Source organism: Medicago truncatula, chromosome 2 (genome assembly GCF_003473485.1).
Source record: "Medicago truncatula cultivar Jemalong A17 chromosome 2, MtrunA17r5.0-ANR, whole genome shotgun sequence".
In the NCBI taxonomy this organism is placed as follows: Eukaryota; Viridiplantae; Streptophyta; class Magnoliopsida; order Fabales; family Fabaceae; genus Medicago; species Medicago truncatula.
This window is the reverse complement of record NC_053043.1, coordinates 38,662,730-38,682,777: the sequence shown is the minus strand read 5'-3', so window position 1 is coordinate 38,682,777 and position 20,048 is coordinate 38,662,730. Positions and strand designations below refer to the sequence as shown.

The window sequence follows — 20,048 nt, the reverse complement described above, 5'->3', positions numbered from 1 at the left end:
CGACCTTTCATATGTTGGAGCTAATTGAACATTTGAAAATTGTGTTGCAATTGCGATTGTGACTCATCAATTTCAATAATTTTAAGTGTGTTTGGATAAATAATTTTTTTTGGTGGTTTGGATAGGTAGTTTAATCAAAGGAAAAAAGATATTTTAAAAATTCCACCAAAAAAAAAGATATTTTTACAAATTTTTTTTTTTTTTTTGAGAGGCTACAAAATTTATTTGTGTAGTTATAAAGATAATTTATAGACATCTCATACAATATTTTTTATAAGTGCATGTGTTCAAAAATAATTTAAATCAAATGCTTATTGAAGTGTTTATCGGACAAATGTTTAGATGTAATTTGTTCTTGTATTTACGAAGAAATCTTTTAAAACGTTTTTGAATAAATTTTACGCTATTCAAGAAATCAACTATTTTACTAGGGTTCATTTATTATGGATCTAATTTAAAAAATTGACTAGAGATGGCACATATTTTTATAAGCTATTAAAAAAAATTAAATAATCTGAAGTTGAATTATAAGATATTTGTATAATTTTTTTCAAAATTTTATACAAGTTCTTATATTATTAGTAAATAAACTTTTGCAAAAGTATTCTAAATAAACAATGTACAAGGTAGGAAATTCAAACAGATTTGTGTATGTTAATTTTTTTGGCAACATGATAAATATGTTTTTTCTTCAAAAAAAAAAAAGAAGATAAATATGTTTTAAATTTAGATGGGTAGATTTTATTTTAAAATTAGTTTTAATATTTCATAATATTTGCTCTAAAAACTTGTTTTGTGTGGCTGGTATCATTAAAATGGTGTGGTACATATATGACTAATACATAGAGAATGTTTATTTATACTACTGATGTATATATAATTATGAGACACTTTTATTAATATTTCAAGTGAGAAATGTTAAGAACTATAAATGGAAAAAGAATTGGTTTGTGACACGTAAAAAGTATAAATAAGTTTGAAGATTGTAATCAGAAATTTGCTTAACAATAAATATGCATATCGACTATTAAAACGTTGTATTTCAGGTACGAGAAAACTAAGGTTAATAATATTATTCATGCACAAACACATGATCAATATTAATCAACGTACGTAGAGGCAAACGGATGTTTGCTTTAACACAAAGCTCATTCATATATGCATAAAGAATAATGCATGAAGCAATATATATAAGCATTCCAACTTGTGTGACAAAAACTAGTGTTGAAACTTGTTTGGTTTAGAATAAGGATGAATTCAATTCAACTAAATTCAATTGTACTTGGTCTTGTTGGAAGAAGTTCGAAATATATATGTGGATACAATTGCTTTAATTCCATGCCATGCCACATATTGCCATGCATAAAAGGTCATCAAGTGATTAAGATTCAATAGTACACTTTCCATAGGTACCACGTGTTACATTACAGATTACTACAATTGAAGAATAAATATCTCAATGCTCCGTACGTTACGTAAGTTATTATTATTTCCATTTGACTTTATTTTCCACTATATAGAGTAGTACTTTTGAACCAATATTTACTACAATTTATTAAGTTTACCATAGAGTCAATGATCCATTATTCATCTTGAAACGAAACTATCATGGAATAAATCACGTGCATTAATATATTCTCAAAGAAATCCATGGACTCATTCTTGATCATAGAATCGATTTTGGAGGGTACGTAAAGCTTAAACAAATAGGTTTTTTTTTTTGAGAGAACTTAAACAAATAGGTTATATATATATATATATATATATATATATATATATATATATATATATATATATATATATTTTGAAAGGAGGTTATATATATTGTTGACTCCATGAAAAAACATTGAAAACACGTTTCCATTGACATAGCTAGCTCCCATGTCTTTTTGTCGGAAAGCCTTTTCCTACTTTGCTCCAAGACTTACGGAATTCAAATGTGAGTAATTTAGGCTCACAATTTAGAAATGAAATATTGGATATGTAATAAAGGTGAAGTGAAAGTCTCTTATGGGTCTGGATGTTCCATCCATTGCCGCTGACATGCGTTGTTCCAGACTACAAATAGTATTAGATCCCTAGTTTAGTTTGATGGGGGAGCACGAGTGAGATTTTAGTGTTGAATTAAAGTTAGTGATATGGATGACTCACAATTGAGGAAGAGATTGTTAGAGTTCAAGTGTGAGTGACTAGTCTCACATCGACTAGAATATAACCTTAAGATTTTTGGGTAAAGAACTAAAGATGTGACGTCAAAATCTGTTGTAGTTCAAGACGCTTACCCTATTGCAGCTCCTTGCGCTCCCCGCGGACTCCTCAACAACTCATGTGACATGCAAAACTTAAGTCATTCTTAGGCTACAAGATTGAGAGATATGGGCCAACCTCAGTTGAAAAAACACGCAATTACACATATTAGTCGATATCGCCCATTGATTTGCGACCTACCGGCTCACATTACTACACCTTCACAAAATAATCACTAAACCATTTTTACTATCAACTTCAGATCAGACACTCGAAACGAGTTATAATGTTTAATCCAAATTATGACAACCTTACTCCTACGAGTCAAACAAAGGAAGAAAATCAAATCGGTAGCCAATGAGAGTTTGATAAACATGGCTATATGTATGGTATGAAGGAATATTATATGTATATATTTAACAAAATAGTCCCAAGGCAAGTTTTTATTTCTGAAGAAAAAGGCGCGGATAAAGGCTCTAGACCAAGTACAAGTCTTGCCAAAACCTTACGGAGCACAAAAATCATATATATAATCAATGCAGCAATAACAAGAGATAAATTAACAGAACCAAAGCATCGCTAACAAACATCGACATAACACCAAAAAGCATCAATATAGCAATAAATATGTGATCACACTAACTATATAAATCGTCATAATATATAGTTCTTGTAATTTCCTCCTGGTAAATGTGATGTCATTGCTTTTCATTGTGAATAATTTTATGAGTAGTGAGAAGTTTCCTCTTAAACATGAATTTCCAAGTTTTTATAGGACATTTTGCAATTTGTACAATAAAGTACAACATTTTCATTACAAGAAATACTTGAAATTACATGTTTTCTATTGGTTCTCATTCTTTTTTTATATTTCAGATCCCCAATGATCCAATAGTTTCTGATAGATCAAAGGTTGAAACAACTAAGTTAAAGCATAAGAATTCGGTTAAAGTGTAAGAATTAGTTTATGAACCATAACCTAGTTTAAAAAAGATTTAAACGGTGAAACATATATAAAACAAATATAACTCAAATCATAATGAATAAAGAGATTAATTTAATCCAACAAATAAATAGAGGTTCATCTTATAACTCTAATCTCGTAACTAAACCTCGTCGAGTGTGCACATGCATGTTTCCTCTTACCCATCCATACACCATAACATCTACTGACTTAAGTTTCAATCTTCCCTCTTGTGGATCGTTCAAGAAGTTTACATACGCATCTTTCTTCATAGATACTCATGTTCGCCTAAATATATCACAAAGAACACTCATAACTAAGCAATGAATGTATTTCATGCCTGGAAACTCCCTACATTGAACCATGTTTCCCTAAAGGTATCAAAACATGTCTTACGGCAAAGAGGGTAATCCTTATCAATAGAAAATAATGGAATCATGAGGTGATACCCAAGGATAATATTGTACTTTGATGGTAATTCTTGTGCTTGATGAAAATATCCTCCTTGTTCAAGTGATATTTCACAAAATGTGTACTTTTTTTTTTTGAGGTAAGATTTAATAAAGCCAGTAGATTTGATTTTATCGTGCCCACTATTGATAACCTGTTTGAGTTGTTTGACATAAGTTGTGACTTGTAGTCAGTAGTTACTATCTAGGGGCCTGTTTGGATTGGCTTATATTTAAGCTTATCTGATGGCATAAGTTTTGGGAGTCTATTTGGGAGAACTTATGAAAATAGCTTACGACAATTTTCATAAGCTTTTCTCAACTTATTTTCATAAGTTCTCCAATATTGCTTATAAAAACAACTTATAGCGTATACAAAACAATTTAACATTATTTTATCTTTTTCTATAAAAATAGTTTATGCAAGCTTATACATAAGCGCTTATAATGATAAGTGTTTGTGCTATAAGCTACAAATAAGTTGTTTATCCGAGAAGACCCTAAATGATCTTTTGGTAGTGGTTTTTCTTTCAAAGTGTTTTTCAAAGCTAATTATGTAATTGAATTCTCTAAACAATTTGAAGCTTTAGTTTGGTGATCTGATAAAATAAGGGACGTCTTTGCATACAACAGATTGTATGTGTTTGTTGAAATTGTTGCCTTTATTTTCTTTGTAAAAGCCATTAAGCAGTGTGTTCATTTTGTATATGTGTTCATTTTGGAGATTTTAGTTATGTTTTTTATTCCTTTTTGGATATAATCTCTTTTAATCAAATGGTATGTTTGAGTGTTCATGTTGCAAACATGTTTTTCATTGATTATGAACAATGCTTGAATTTTGCAGGTGGAGCCGAAGCGGCGAAAGAGAGGACCATGATGCAGAAATGCAACTTTTGGTGGTGACTATGTGGTAGCTATTGTGTGTTGTTGTACAACTTTCACCGGATCGGATGCGATGTTTTTATTCATGTTTATTTTGACAGCAAGTCTCAGGCATATTATGTATGTATTTGTTCTAGATTTATGTTAAACCATTTATGTGTTTCCTTTTTCTGGTCAGAAAAATTAGTCTAAGTATTAATGCCTGAGATAACATCAAAACCTTGAATATTTTAAGTGAAAAATGGTACTAATTGCTATCAGTTTGGTTAATTAAATTTGAAGTGCTTTTTGCTTTGCTCACCATGCTAACTTATTATTTGTATTTTGGTTAGTGAGGTTTCTGATTGGAAATAATTTTGGTGTTTTTATTGTTATTATTTGTATATATATGGTCCACCACAGCACGACCTTTCATATGTTGGAGCTAATTGAACATTTGAAAATTGTGTTGCAATTGCGACTCATCAATTTCAATAATTTTAAGTGTGTTTGGATAAATAATTTTTTTTGGTGGTTTGGATAGGTAGTTTAATCAAAGGAAAAAAGATATTTTAAAAATTCCACCAAAAAAAAAGATATTTTTACAAATTTTTTTTTTTTTTTTTGAGAGGCTACAAAATTTATTTGTGTAGTTATAAAGATAATTTATAGACATCTCATACAATATTTTTTATAAGTGCATGTGTTCAAAAATAATTTAAATCAAATGCTTATTGAAGTGTTTATCGGACAAATGTTTAGATGTAATTTGTTCTTGTATTTACGAAGAAATCTTTTAAAACGTTTTTGAATAAATTTTACGCTATTCAAGAAATCAACTATTTTACTAGGGTTCATTTATTATGGATCTAATTTAAAAAATTGACTAGAGATGGCACATATTTTTATAAGCTATTAAAAAAAATTAAATAATCTGAAGTTGAATTATAAGATATTTGTATAATTTTTTTCAAAATTTTATACAAGTTCTTATATTATTAGTAAATAAACTTTTGCAAAAGTATTCTAAATAAACAATGTACAAGGTAGGAAATTCAAACAGATTTGTGTATGTTAATTTTTTTGGCAACATGATAAATATGTTTTTTCTTCAAAAAAAAAAAAAGAAGATAAATATGTTTTAAATTTAGATGGGTAGATTTTATTTTAAAATTAGTTTTAATATTTCATAATATTTGCTCTAAAAACTTGTTTTGTGTGGCTGGTATCATTAAAATGGTGTGGTACATATATGACTAATACATAGAGAATGTTTATTTATACTACTGATGTATATATAATTATGAGACACTTTTATTAATATTTCAAGTGAGAAATGTTAAGAACTATAAATGGAAAAAGAATTGGTTTGTGACACGTAAAAAGTATAAATAAGTTTGAAGATTGTAATCAGAAATTTGCTTAACAATAAATATGCATATCGACTATTAAAACGTTGTATTTCAGGTACGAGAAAACTAAGGTTAATAATATTATTCATGCACAAACACATGATCAATATTAATCAACGTACGTAGAGGCAAACGGATGTTTGCTTTAACACAAAGCTCATTCATATATGCATAAAGAATAATGCATGAAGCAATATATATAAGCATTCCAACTTGTGTGACAAAAACTAGTGTTGAAACTTGTTTGGTTTAGAATAAGGATGAATTCAATTCAACTAAATTCAATTGTACTTGGTCTTGTTGGAAGAAGTTCGAAATATATATGTGGATACAATTGCTTTAATTCCATGCCATGCCACATATTGCCATGCATAAAAGGTCATCAAGTGATTAAGATTCAATAGTACACTTTCCATAGGTACCACGTGTTACATTACAGATTACTACAATTGAAGAATAAATATCTCAATGCTCCGTACGTTACGTAAGTTATTATTATTTCCATTTGACTTTATTTTCCACTATATAGAGTAGTACTTTTGAACCAATATTTACTACAATTTATTAAGTTTACCATAGAGTCAATGATCCATTATTCATCTTGAAACGAAACTATCATGGAATAAATCACGTGCATTAATATATTCTCAAAGAAATCCATGGACTCATTCTTGATCATAGAATCGATTTTGGAGGGTACGTAAAGCTTAAACAAATAGGTTTTTTTTTTGAGAGAACTTAAACAAATAGGTTATATATATATATATATATATATATATATATATATATATATATATATATATATATATATATATATATTTTGAAAGGAGGTTATATATATTGTTGACTCCATGAAAAAACATTGAAAACACGTTTCCATTGACATAGCTAGCTCCCATGTCTTTTTGTCGGAAAGCCTTTTCCTACTTTGCTCCAAGACTTACGGAATTCAAATGTGAGTAATTTAGGCTCACAATTTAGAAATGAAATATTGGATATGTAATAAAGGTGAAGTGAAAGTCTCTTATGGGTCTGGATGTTCCATCCATTGCCGCTGACATGCGTTGTTCCAGACTACAAATAGTATTAGATCCCTAGTTTAGTTTGATGGGGGAGCACGAGTGAGATTTTAGTGTTGAATTAAAGTTAGTGATATGGATGACTCACAATTGAGGAAGAGATTGTTAGAGTTCAAGTGTGAGTGACTAGTCTCACATCGACTAGAATATAACCTTAAGATTTTTGGGTAAAGAACTAAAGATGTGACGTCAAAATCTGTTGTAGTTCAAGACGCTTACCCTATTGCAGCTCCTTGCGCTCCCCGCGGACTCCTCAACAACTCATGTGACATGCAAAACTTAAGTCATTCTTAGGCTACAAGATTGAGAGATATGGGCCAACCTCAGTTGAAAAAACACGCAATTACACATATTAGTCGATATCGCCCATTGATTTGCGACCTACCGGCTCACATTACTACACCTTCACAAAATAATCACTAAACCATTTTTACTATCAACTTCAGATCAGACACTCGAAACGAGTTATAATGTTTAATCCAAATTATGACAACCTTACTCCTACGAGTCAAACAAAGGAAGAAAATCAAATCGGTAGCCAATGAGAGTTTGATAAACATGGCTATATGTATGGTATGAAGGAATATTATATGTATATATTTAACAAAATAGTCCCAAGGCAAGTTTTTATTTCTGAAGAAAAAGGCGCGGATAAAGGCTCTAGACCAAGTACAAGTCTTGCCAAAACCTTACGGAGCACAAAAATCATATATATAATCAATGCAGCAATAACAAGAGATAAATTAACAGAACCAAAGCATCGCTAACAAACATCGACATAACACCAAAAAGCATCAATATAGCAATAAATATGTGATCACACTAACTATATAAATCGTCATAATATATAGTTCTTGTAATTTCCTCCTGGTAAATGTGATGTCATTGCTTTTCATTGTGAATAATTTTATGAGTAGTGAGAAGTTTCCTCTTAAACATGAATTTCCAAGTTTTTATAGGACATTTTGCAATTTGTACAATAAAGTACAACATTTTCATTACAAGAAATACTTGAAATTACATGTTTTCTATTGGTTCTCATTCTTTTTTTATATTTCAGATCCCCAATGATCCAATAGTTTCTGATAGATCAAAGGTTGAAACAACTAAGTTAAAGCATAAGAATTCGGTTAAAGTGTAAGAATTAGTTTATGAACCATAACCTAGTTTAAAAAAGATTTAAACGGTGAAACATATATAAAACAAATATAACTCAAATCATAATGAATAAAGAGATTAATTTAATCCAACAAATAAATAGAGGTTCATCTTATAACTCTAATCTCGTAACTAAACCTCGTCGAGTGTGCACATGCATGTTTCCTCTTACCCATCCATACACCATAACATCTACTGACTTAAGTTTCAATCTTCCCTCTTGTGGATCGTTCAAGAAGTTTACATACGCATCTTTCTTCATAGATACTCATGTTCGCCTAAATATATCACAAAGAACACTCATAACTAAGCAATGAATGTATTTCATGCCTGGAAACTCCCTACATTGAACCATGTTTCCCTAAAGGTATCAAAACATGTCTTACGGCAAAGAGGGTAATCCTTATCAATAGAAAATAATGGAATCATGAGGTGATACCCAAGGATAATATTGTACTTTGATGGTGACATATGCTAGCCTAACACGTCAATAGGAATAACTAAAAGAAAATACTAAGTATTTGTCGCTTGAAAACACCTCAAAATTGTTTTCTGTCCTTTAGTTATGTCAAACTTTACTTCCATGTTCTGAACACTTTTACTAAAAAACTATACTCACCAAAACATGTTGGGCTTTAGAGGAGACGATTTCCTTACTAGTAAAACTTACAAAATCAAAAGTGTTTCGCATAAAAGATTTTAGAAACAATTTTAAAAGTGTTTAACTTTTTTACAAAGGTTTTTGAAGCTAAAAATCAGATAAGAAGAATTCGAAAGAGAGAAGCAAAATGATTGCAAATGTATTTGCGGTGTGGTTACTACAACCCGAAAACAATCAATTTATAAGCAAACATTTAGATAAAATGAATAAAAAAAATGACATTGAACAATTCGAAAATAAAATGTGGAGCTTACCTTTACCAAATTTCAAGAGTTTTCCCCCTAAATCTTCTCTCAATTGCAAATTTTTAGCCTCAGTCAAAGAAAACAAAAATTTGGAGAGGTGAAAATGTTGAAGTTTCATGATTTGAGGTTTTGATTCATAAAGTGAATGGGTTAATCCATGTTTTGTGTTGTGGTAAGCGAAATATTTGTTGGGTGGCATTAATGTTGGAAAATTGATTCCAAAAAACTTGTACTAGATGGGATGAAGAATTTTTGTTGTTCCAAAGTCTTTGAAACTTATGTCGAAAGAGGAAATGTTACTTTGCCGTACATGATGTTGAATTGTGTATTGGACCTTAGAGTGCGTGAATTTATTTATATTGAGATGCCTTTTATTTTTTAATGTTGCTTACAAGTTGCCGCCTGAAATTTTAAATGGAGGATTCTCGTTGGTTTTTTATAAATACTATTTTAGAAGAAAAAAAATTGTTTAGTAATTCATTATTGATGAGCTTGGTTGATTAAAAATTTGACATGTGTTTCTTAAAAAATAAATAAAAATGAGTTGATAATAATATAAAGATAAAGGGTGTGTTTGATCTCCTTATATTGGTTAACAATGATAACATTTCCGTAGGTTTGTTCCCTAAAATCTATTTTAGAAGAGTTTGATGAATATTGGGAGATTTTCGTATCATGCAAGTAAATCCTTGAAGATAGCGTGTCTTCACACACCTCAAATTTTAAATGGTTGTGTTCAAGCATGATCGTGATCGCTGGTTTGTGATGATCGTGACTATTCGTTATACATGATCATGTATCTATCTGCAGGTGATGAACATAGGGTGTATAAATTGTATAGGTGGGAGCCACTTATAAGTGGCTATGAAACTTTTAAAAAATAAAACTTCTATTCTAAACCTACCACTGTAATCACTACTTCACGATTTTAGAGAGAAAGGGCGTATTTTGGAGTGGAGGCTTTGCAGATCTAGTGGGAGACCATCAAAACTCACAGTCAGTCATCCAATACTTGTATGAATCCTTGTTTTTATGTTAGTTATCTTCTACTTTAGCTATCAATAACTAATCTCTTTGTGGTTGAGACTTAGATGAATATGATGTAATCCTATAGGAACCCTAATTTGTTGAACTCCTTTGAATTTCAATGAAAGTTTAGTCTTTATCCATATTACTTTTTGTTAATGCTTTTTGCATGTTTATCATTGACTACTGATCCTAACTTTATGAATATGCAAATTGATCGTATAGATTGAATGATCACTGACCCTGTCTTTTGACTATGAACTAGGTAATATGTTTAACCTAAATAATCAAGCTAAAGATAGATCTTTATTAGGTTACGACATAGGGATTAACGTTCTTTTAATACCTCCAACAATTTCGAATTCAGTCAAGAGATTAAGGGGTTGTCACTTGTGGGGAGAATTCTAGGTCAAGGGATTTGGTAGAGTTACTAAGTTAATCTGTCGTGAAACTAAATAATCATTTTTTGAACTAGGAGTGCAAATTATCATAGGAGAGCTTCGGAGGATTCGAAGGTCTTAACCATACTTCTTTCTCTAATATTCTTAAAACCAACTTTTATTGTTTTATTTACGTTTACTTTATAAAAACAATCCAACTGCCTAGGGTAACAATTGAATTTAATACATCATTTATTATAACGAAATCGTTGAGTAGAAGTTAACAACGGTCCTCGTGGATACGAATTTATTTATTACTTCAATAGTGTTGGTTCACTTGCCAAATATCTATCAACCCCATCACTTTGAATCACTTTAAATAATATATCCTTGATCATTATTTTGAATCACTTTATATACTATCACTTTAATATACTACCTGTTGATAAGATACGAGAGTATTGATTACAATAGAACATTCAAACCTGCACTAAGAAATAGCGATCTTGACATTTCAACGTCTTTCCAAGCTAAAAATGCCTTCCGGTTGTTTACATGCTTCATTCACAACACACTATTCTTTTTAAGCTAGTTTTGGATCCAAATTTAATATCCTTTTTACGACCTGATTTGTGTTTTTTTTTTTTTTTTTTTACCCTAATAACCTTTCTCACCCTTCTGGACTTAACCACTATTTCTTTTTGGCCCAACTCCACAACATGCTCCCATGCTTATGGAACCCGATCCACTTCATGGTTTAATTTTTTATGTGGAAAAGACTTAGTTTCTGGTTGAGGTCTTCTCTTGACCCGCGCCATCATGAACATTGATAATTTCATTATTTCCTTCCTTTTTTTCTCACAACTACCCCCACATGATTAAGAATTGATTGTACTCCAATAGCCTCCTTCCCACGATTAGTCCTTGTTTCGCGCCCATAATCTCATTTAGTCCTTTTTTCGCGCCCATAAACTCATTTGACAGTTATCCAAGGACCAAGGCTAGTACGATCGTCGATTGAATGTTAGCTCTTGGCATCTTTAGTCTGACTTCACATTTCCATCACCCTAATTCCAACATGCTTGTTGTCCTAATTCATCGACTTGATTGTTAACTTCCTAACTGTAACTATAGCAATAAAAATATATTTTTGGTCTAAAAGACCTACTGACATCGTCGATAATTTTAGAATGAACATCTTCATTTATGTTCAAATTCGAAATTGTTTTAGTGAGTTTTACGTCGCATTTATCATTTCGATATATAATATAGAGAGAAAGGGTAAAATTAAGAAATCTAAAACCCTACCCACGCCCTCCATTTGTGTAAAGACAGCAGCAACAATCTTCTCTTTCTATATAAACCGCTAACCCTAATTTCTTACACCTTCACACAGCTGCTTAGCCACTCTCAACTTTCGTCTCAACCCTTTCCTTCTTCCGCCGATTATTTCACTGATTCTTCGACAATCAATCAAAACCCTACAAGGTGAGTAGCACTGCTATCACATGCAGCTCAACAAAGCTTAATCTATTTCTGTTCAGTTTTTTATGCTATATTCCGTGACCCATTTTGATGAATTTTTGATGCTATATTCCGTGACCCATTTGGACAAATTTTTTGTTTTTGATTCTATATTCCGTTACCCATTTGAATTAAGTTTTGATTTTTAATAACTATGTTCCATGACCCATTTGGATTAAGTTTTGATTTTTGATGCTATATTCCGTGGCCAATTTGAACGATTTTTGTTTTTTGTTTTTGTTGCTATATTATGTGACCCATTTGGATGAATTTTTGGTTTTTGATGCTATATTCCGTTGCCCATTTGGATGAAGTTTTGTTTTTTAATGCTATATTCCATGACCCATTTGGATTAAGTTTTGATTTTTGGTATTTGTTTCTTCTGGGTTGTTACAGGAAATTTTCGAAGGCCAATTCACCATGTCAGATGATGAGAGAGATGAGAAGGAGTTGGATCTCACTTCTCCTGATGTTGTAACCAAGTACAAGAGTGCAGCAGAAATCGTTAACAGTATGTTCAACCCTTATAATTTTTTTCAAGCTACTTTTGTTGTTGTTGATTTTGGTTCATAATTTTGTTTGGCTTCATGTTAAATCCACAACAATTTTCTCAATTTGATGTGTTTTTTTTATTTGTTTTGAATTGAACAGAGGCTTTGCAGTTGGTTATTTCAGAATGCAAACCAGATGTTAAGATTGTTGACATTTGCGAGAAAGGGGATTCATTTATTAGAGAGTAAGATTTTTGTTTAATTATGCTACTTGTAATTCATTCTTTTGTTGTTATTCTTCTGCTAGGATTATTACTAGTGATTTATCGTTTTTGTTATGGGTTTGTATGTATGATTTTTCTGTGTTTTTTTGTTGTGGTTTTAGCTTATGGGGTGTGGTGTGTTTTGTAAAGGCAAACTGGTAAATTGTACAAGAATGTGAAGAAGAAGATTGAAAGAGGCGTTGCTTTCCCAACATGCATATCTGTAAACAACACTGTCTGCCATTTCTCTCCTCTCGCCAGCGACGAAACAGTGTTGGAAGTAGGTGATATATTGAAAATGTAAGTCTCTTTTGATTTGAAGCATTTTTCTTGCATAACGAGTAATGAAATGATGGATTCCGTATATGTTTTGGCTGTTGTTGGCAACTAAATGATAACGGTATCTTTTGTTTTTTTACAGTGATATGGCATGTCATATAGATGGGTTCATTGCTGCTGTGGCTCATACTCATGTTCTTCGGGAGGGACCAGTCACGGGACGCGCTGCTGATGTAATTGCGGCGGCAAACACTGCTGCTGAAGTGGCCTTGAGACTAGTAAAGCCAGGAAAGAAGGTAATCATATGTAAACGATTTCTTCTAATTACTAGACATTTTGAATTTAGAACTTGGGTATTTTTTTGCCTTTAAATTTGAATAGAGTCTAATTAGATGGGTCATTAGGTTTATAAGTAGATCTCTATAACAGTGCTGCCGTGTGAATGTTTCCATGCTTTGGTCATTAAATGATGTTTTCTCAAATATCCAACGCCATATGGGTGATCACAACATTGTTGTTCTTGTTCTTTTTGATCTCTAAATGATGTAAATTATCATGAGCTATGGATAAACTCCGGTGAAGCTTTATAGTCATAGTTACACTGATAGAGATCTTTTTTCCTTTTTGCGGTTATAATGAGTTTTTCTGTTGTTTTCTGTTTCTTAGTTTACTTGAGTGTGAGCTCAAGGCAATCAAATACTACTACTCATTCCCAATGAATGATTTTAGTCATGGTCTTTTACCATTATGTTCCTTTCACTTTTGGCTGAAGAATCGTTTTATGCATGGTCTTTCACCATTACATCACTTTCACTTTTTGCTGAAGTTTTAAAAAATATCATGGTGTATACATTCTATTTTTAAATTTTGACGAACTGGTCTCCATATGATGAAAGACGTTATAGGCTATGGATAAACACCGATGAAGCCTTTTTTTGTCATAGTTACACTGATGGAGTCGATTATTTTTTTACCTAAACACTTGTTCCGTAACTGGTATGGGCAGTATACCATGTGGGAAATAAACACAATCAATTTTGTCAGTTTTAATGTGACACCATTATATTGTGTTAATTTCTCTCGTAGATGTGCTTGCTACAGTGGATTTCAAAATTTTCATGGGATATGGTTCCCCTAACACGTTATTAGGATGCTATAGATTTTTTTTTGTTGTAAATTTCAACAACAGCTATCTTGTTCACACTCAGTGGCCAGTAGGTTGCTTGGAGTTTTCTCAACACACCAAGTCTGTTGACTAAAATACTGATTTTACTTACTTAAAGCTGCACTCAATTATTTTTGTCATTTGCCTTTTTGTTCCAAATACAGTGAACATGAAAACCTGTGCTATGATATCTGGCAGGCACAATTTGGCAACCCTAATTTTGAAACACTTTCTAAAAGCTATGGACAGTTGTCCAAATGAAGCTTTATGTCATAGTTACTCTGATAGGGCGTTATCTTGCAAAATGAAATATATAGTTTGATTGCTATTTTTTACAAGAACTTCATGAAATTGTCTCGTCATCTTTCATTTTCCTCCAAAAAATTGATTTAAGTTGTCATATTGGTTATTTTATAAACTCCCTGTTTTTTGAATAAAACCATTACAATTGCTTACTTTTTATCTTGAGTTTGTATCAGTCTATGGCATGATATAGAAATACTTCTGCTTGGAGATTGGAATATCATCTTCATAACAAGAAAGTTACACAATCAATTACTAGTTTAAATTTTTTGTTCAATTTGTAAATTATAAACTGGGACAATATAGGACTCTGTAGTAGGTTGCTCACTTGCATGTATCCTAGGCTGTACAACTTTTTGAGTTATATTAATTATATCTTGAATCTTATAATTTTTGTATGTGAGAATTTGTTAATGACAACTTTGCCGAGGCAGTCAAGTTTGTATTGGTTTCCCTCTTTTCCCTGTTTAAATTTGTATTGGCTTTTGTAGTTAATTGTTGTGCTGATTTTATAGTCAGTGCACTTGTCTATTGCAGCCGAAATAATACATCATTCTAATCAATACATGGATTTATTAAATTAAATGCGATAATATAGGACTTCATAGTAGTTATAATAGTTATATTTGGAATCTAATAGTCCTATATGTAAAAAGCTGTTAATGACAACTTTGCCGAGGCAATCAAGTTTGTATTGGTTTTCCTCTTTTCCCTGTTGTCTAAATCTGTATTGGCTGTAGCAGTTAACTATTGAGCTGATTTTATAGTCTGTACACTTATCTATTGCAGCCGAAATAATACATTATTCTAATCAATCTGTGAATTTATTAAATTGGATAATATAAGGACTTCTTAGTAGGCTGTATGTATATCTTAGGGATTCACAACTTTTGAGTTATATAGTTATGTTTTGAATCTAATAATCATTAGAAGAAAAAAGCTGATAATGACAACTTTGCCGAGGCAATCAAGTTTGTATTGGTTTTCCTCTTTTCCCTGTTGTCCAAATTGTATTGGCTTTGGTGATTAAATTGTGCTGATTTTATAGTCAGTACACTTGTCTATTGCAGCCGAAATAATATATTATTCTTATCAATTTGTGAATTCATTAAATGGGATAAAATAGGGACTTCATATTAGGTTGCATGTGTTCTAGGGATTCACAACTTATGTTATATTAACTATATTTGGAATCTAATAATCATTTTTATGTAAAAAACTGTTAAATGGCAACTTTGCCGAGGCAATCAAGTTTGTATTGGTTTTCCTCTTTTCCCTGTTGTCTAAATTGTATTGGCTTTGGTAGTTAAATTGTGCTGATTTTTTAGTCAGTACACTTCTCTATTGCAGCCGAAATAATATATTATTTTAATCAATCTGTGAATTCATTAAGGATAATATAGGACTTCATAGTAGGTTGCATGTGTCCCATGGCTCACAACTTTTGAGTTATATTAATTATATTTGGAATCTCGTAATAATTTGTGTAAAAAGCTGTTAATGACAACTTTGCCGAGGCAGTCAAATATGTATTGGTTTTCCTCTTTTCCCTGTTGTCTAAATTTGTATTGGCTTTAGTAGTTAAATGCTGTGCTGATTTTATAGTCAGAACACTTGTCTGTTGCAGCCAACATTGTACAATATACATTCCAATCAATGGCGTTAGATGTATGTGTGATAAAATTGTAGAAATGGCAACTTTGCCGAGGTTATCGATTCTGTTTTGGTTTCCTCTTTTCCCTGTTGCCTAAACTAAAAAAGGCTGAATAATAAGTTTATTGTTGTTTTGATTTTATAGTCAAAACACTTGTCTATTGCAGCCAACATAATACAACAATCTAATCAATATTAAGATTTGGCAGAAATAACTGTATTGTTCAAATTAATTATTACTCATAAACGACCTTGGTTTTCTTTCTTTGCTGCTTAGTTGCACTTGTTAAATAGTTCAGTGCATGATGTGTTTTTATAATGTTTAAACAAGTTTTATTCTGGACAATGTTAGATGGTATTTTCCTTAAAAACATGTTAGATAAAATTTGTAATGAATGTTGGAAAGCTAAGTTTTAATTTTGTTTTTAAGTAGTTGCTAATAAATGTTTTTTTTTTCCCTGACAGAACCAAGATGTAACTGATGCCATTCAGAAGGTCGCTGCTGCCTATGATTGTAGAATTGTTGAGGGTGTTCTTAGCCACCAAATGAAGCAGTTTGTGATTGATGCAAATAAGGTTGTGCTAAGTGTATCTAATCCGGATACAAGGGTCGATGATGCAGAATTCGAAGAAAATGAAGTTTATGCTATTGATATTGTAGCCAGTACTGGAGAAGGCAAGGTAGATGAATTGAACTATACTTATAGATGTTTACGAATATTACAGTTTCTCAATAGTAAATGTAGTGAAGTTTATTCCCTTTGCAGCCTAAGCTGTTGGATGAGAAGCAGACAACTATTTATAAGAGGGCTGTTGACAGAAGTTATAACTTGAAGATGAAAGCATCGAGATTTATTTACAGTGAAATAAGCCAAAATTTTCCCATCATGCCATTCTCTGCAAGGTAACTTCATCACCTGTTTGAGATAAAACGGTGTCATGTATAGGTGTCATGTATTAACTATTTATATAACAAAAGATAAAACGGTTAAATTGTATTTACATAAGCTATAGTCTATTTTCATAAGCTGCATCCTTATTTGAAAAAGGTTGAAACAATTCATGGACGTGTTAAACGCTGATTCTATAAACCCTTCCAAATAGTGTCACAATGTTTATGCTAGTAGATAAATTCAAATAACCCATTCCTAACAGCATTTGTCTAAATGGTTTTGGTTTTGATTCTCTTTTTGTTGACCTTCAAATGGTTGTTCCTTTATAGGGCTTTGGAAGAAAAAAGAGCTCGTCTGGGTTTGGTGGAATGCATGAATCACGAGCTTCTGCAGCCTTATCCTGTTCTACATGAAAAGCCTGGTAATATTATTTATGCTGCTGATACCTCTGATACCGATTGTCATGTTTGTTTGAGCACTGTTAACATGCCTTTACATGGTTGCATATTTTTCAGGTGATTATGTTGCACACATCAAATTCACGGTCTTGCTAATGCCAAATGGATCAGACCGTATCACATCTCATCCACTCCAGGAAATTCAGCCTACTAAAACAGTAGATGATCCTGAAATTAAGGCCTGGCTAGCATTGGGCGTAAAGACAAAGAAGAAGGGTGGTGGAAAGAAGAAGAAAGGTAACGGTCGAATCCTAAGGGTCTGTTTAAGCTTTAAAAAACTATAATTTGGAAGTTGTTAAAGATCATTTAAAAAGCAGAAGCTGATCACTACAAATGCGTAATTGTTGAATGGTTGGATAACAAATGCTTGGTTTTTATGCAGGTAAGAAGGGGGCTGAAGGTGAAGGTGAAGCTGATGCAACAAACGATGCCTCAACCCAAGAGCAAAATTGAGTCTGCATATGATTTAGCTTTTGTCCCTTTCAATTTTGTTACATTTTTCACCTAGTTGTATCTGCCAGAATGTAAGTTTAGCATAGCATTCCTACAATGTCAGGAATTATCCATGTCACATTCCAGTATACTTTGACATGAATGCTGTATGTCTGTTTAAACAAAAGTGTCTGTTTTTGTTGTGGAGTTTTATTTAATGCAAAGTATATCAAATTTAAGAACCAAACTTCTTGTTTAGAGATGTGTTTCTAGCTGTTTATGTAGTTGAAATCGCCTCTTAGTGATGTAAAAAATGTCTATTTTGGTTTGCTAGGATAGACTTCTTTTTATCGAGGAGCATTTTAGCAACCATCACCTTTTTACTTGGACCAAAATATCCAATTTTTGCTTTTTGAAAAAATCAAAACCAAGGGCCATAATTGTAATTTACTGTTTATGATTAATGTTTTATTTATTTTCCTTTTTTTTTTGTCATTATTGCTGTTTTTTTTTTTTTTCCTCACCTATTCACTCTCTTTTGTTTACCCCCTTCTTCCTTTCTTCAAATCAATTCCAGAAAACACAAACCTTTGCTTTTCAATTTTTTTTCCCATTGATTCTCTTTGAAATCGTCCAAATCATATGCAGCTGGTCATAGTTTCCAATCTCTTCTAAAAAAAGGTATTACATAAGGTTATGTCATCCAATCTTGTTCACGTTCCTTTAAGAAAGCTTAACTTTAATTCCAGAGTGATCATATTTTGTATGCCAACTAGTTCCATGCTTTCATTCATCAACTTAGCAATAACTTAGTAATTCTAGTTAGAACCTAAATTCACAAGTGTTGGAATTATAAGGTTTGAGCTCAATGATAAAAGAAAATAAAATGAGAATAATATTTGTATGTGAGAATGGTAAGAATAAATGGTAGCCATCAGATTAAAAAGGAACGATTGAGATTAAAAGATGAGTTAAGCGAGCTGTTGTAACCCAATCTCTAAATTATCTTCTCATTCACGCGTTAGTTCTCACTCTCCCCTTATTCCCCAATTTCTTACGCAGAACACTCGTCTTCTTCCTCTTGCCCCTAGCCTTCCATTAATTAAACATTGTAGGAAACATTCCAAACCTCAATTTACAACACAAATTCATTCATTCCCTTTATTTCATGGACTGTTTGGCTTCTTGTTTTTATTAAGTTATTTTGTGCAAAAAGAATAGATTAACGAATATGGAAATTTATAGTTGAATTTTATATTTTTGTGCCATTCTATTTGCAATCATAGTAGTAAACATGTTATGTTTGTTTCAATTTGAACCCAACACAGAGAGAAAACTAGACAAGGGACATAGAGATGAGAGAAGAAGAATTATAAAGAAAAAAAAATGAAAATGATGAGGAGGGAAAGAAACGATGTCGGAATTGATGGGGGAAGGTGGCGACAACGTCCTATTGGGGGTGGAGGGTAGGAGTCGTCGAAACTGGTCTTGGAAGGTGAGAGGAAGAAGAGTCGCAACCGGAGAAGAATAAACATGTGTTTGGTAAAGCATTAAATTGAACCAAATCACGACAATTTTTCACGTCAACTCACAAGCTACCATTTGGAGCTTCTCAAAATTGCGGCCAAAACACATTGAAAACCGTGAAAAAAAAAACGTGATTCTAGGGTAGCAAGCTTCAAACCAAATACACACTAAGAAACGTTAACGCGTTGAAGGAAAATGTGAGAATTGACCGTGACACATTCATTTAACCCATCTTTAATCTCAATCCTTCCTTTCTAATCTGACGGCTACCATTTATTTTTATCATTCTCACATACAAATGTTATTCTCACATGATATATATGCCTCCTATATATATATATATTATGATCTAAACCCCAGATCTTAGTCTGTAGATATTTGATGGATAAAATATATATTAAAAAGTCCAACAAATCCTAACTCAAGTGAAAAAACGTCGTTAGGCCGGACGTCGTGACTGAGATTCGAACTTCAACTCCTTGTGTATGCGAGTTTTCAATAATTGTTGTCACTTTGTGTACCTAAAAAAAATATGTTAAAAAAGTATGCTTGGATTAGATATGTTTATAAGGCAACCT

General features: G+C 31.8%; 1 protein-coding gene across 1 annotated transcript; it reads left to right on the top strand.

The window, feature by feature from the left end:
- The first annotated feature begins 11,771 nt into the window (after positions 1 to 11,771).
- On the top strand, positions 11,772 to 18,201 carry LOC25487269 (ERBB-3 BINDING PROTEIN 1). The gene is made up of 10 exons (XM_013609158.3): positions 11,772 to 11,970; positions 12,403 to 12,517; positions 12,658 to 12,742; positions 12,911 to 13,060; positions 13,182 to 13,335; positions 16,626 to 16,841; positions 16,928 to 17,064; positions 17,383 to 17,474; positions 17,569 to 17,748; positions 17,894 to 18,201. The coding sequence occupies exons 2-10, from the start codon at positions 12,427 to 12,429 to the stop codon at positions 17,962 to 17,964; spliced, it is 1,176 nt and encodes a 391-aa protein (XP_013464612.1). The 5' UTR covers positions 11,772 to 11,970; positions 12,403 to 12,426; the 3' UTR covers positions 17,965 to 18,201.
- Positions 18,202 to 20,048: the final 1,847 nt, after the last annotated feature.

What these genes read in the sequence shown, in the direction of transcription:
- LOC25487269 (XM_013609158.3), top strand. Translation starts at nt 12,427, where the DNA reads ATGTCAGATGATGAGAGAGATGAGAAGGAGTTGGATCTCACTTCTCCT. An exon ending in GTAGGTGATATATTGAAAAT is followed by an intron (nt 13,061 to 13,181) that starts GTAAGTCTCTTT and finishes GTTTTTTTACAG; the next exon opens with TGATATGGCATGTCATATAG. An exon ending in TGTTCTACATGAAAAGCCTG is followed by an intron (nt 17,475 to 17,568) that starts GTAATATTATTT and finishes CATATTTTTCAG; the next exon opens with GTGATTATGTTGCACACATC.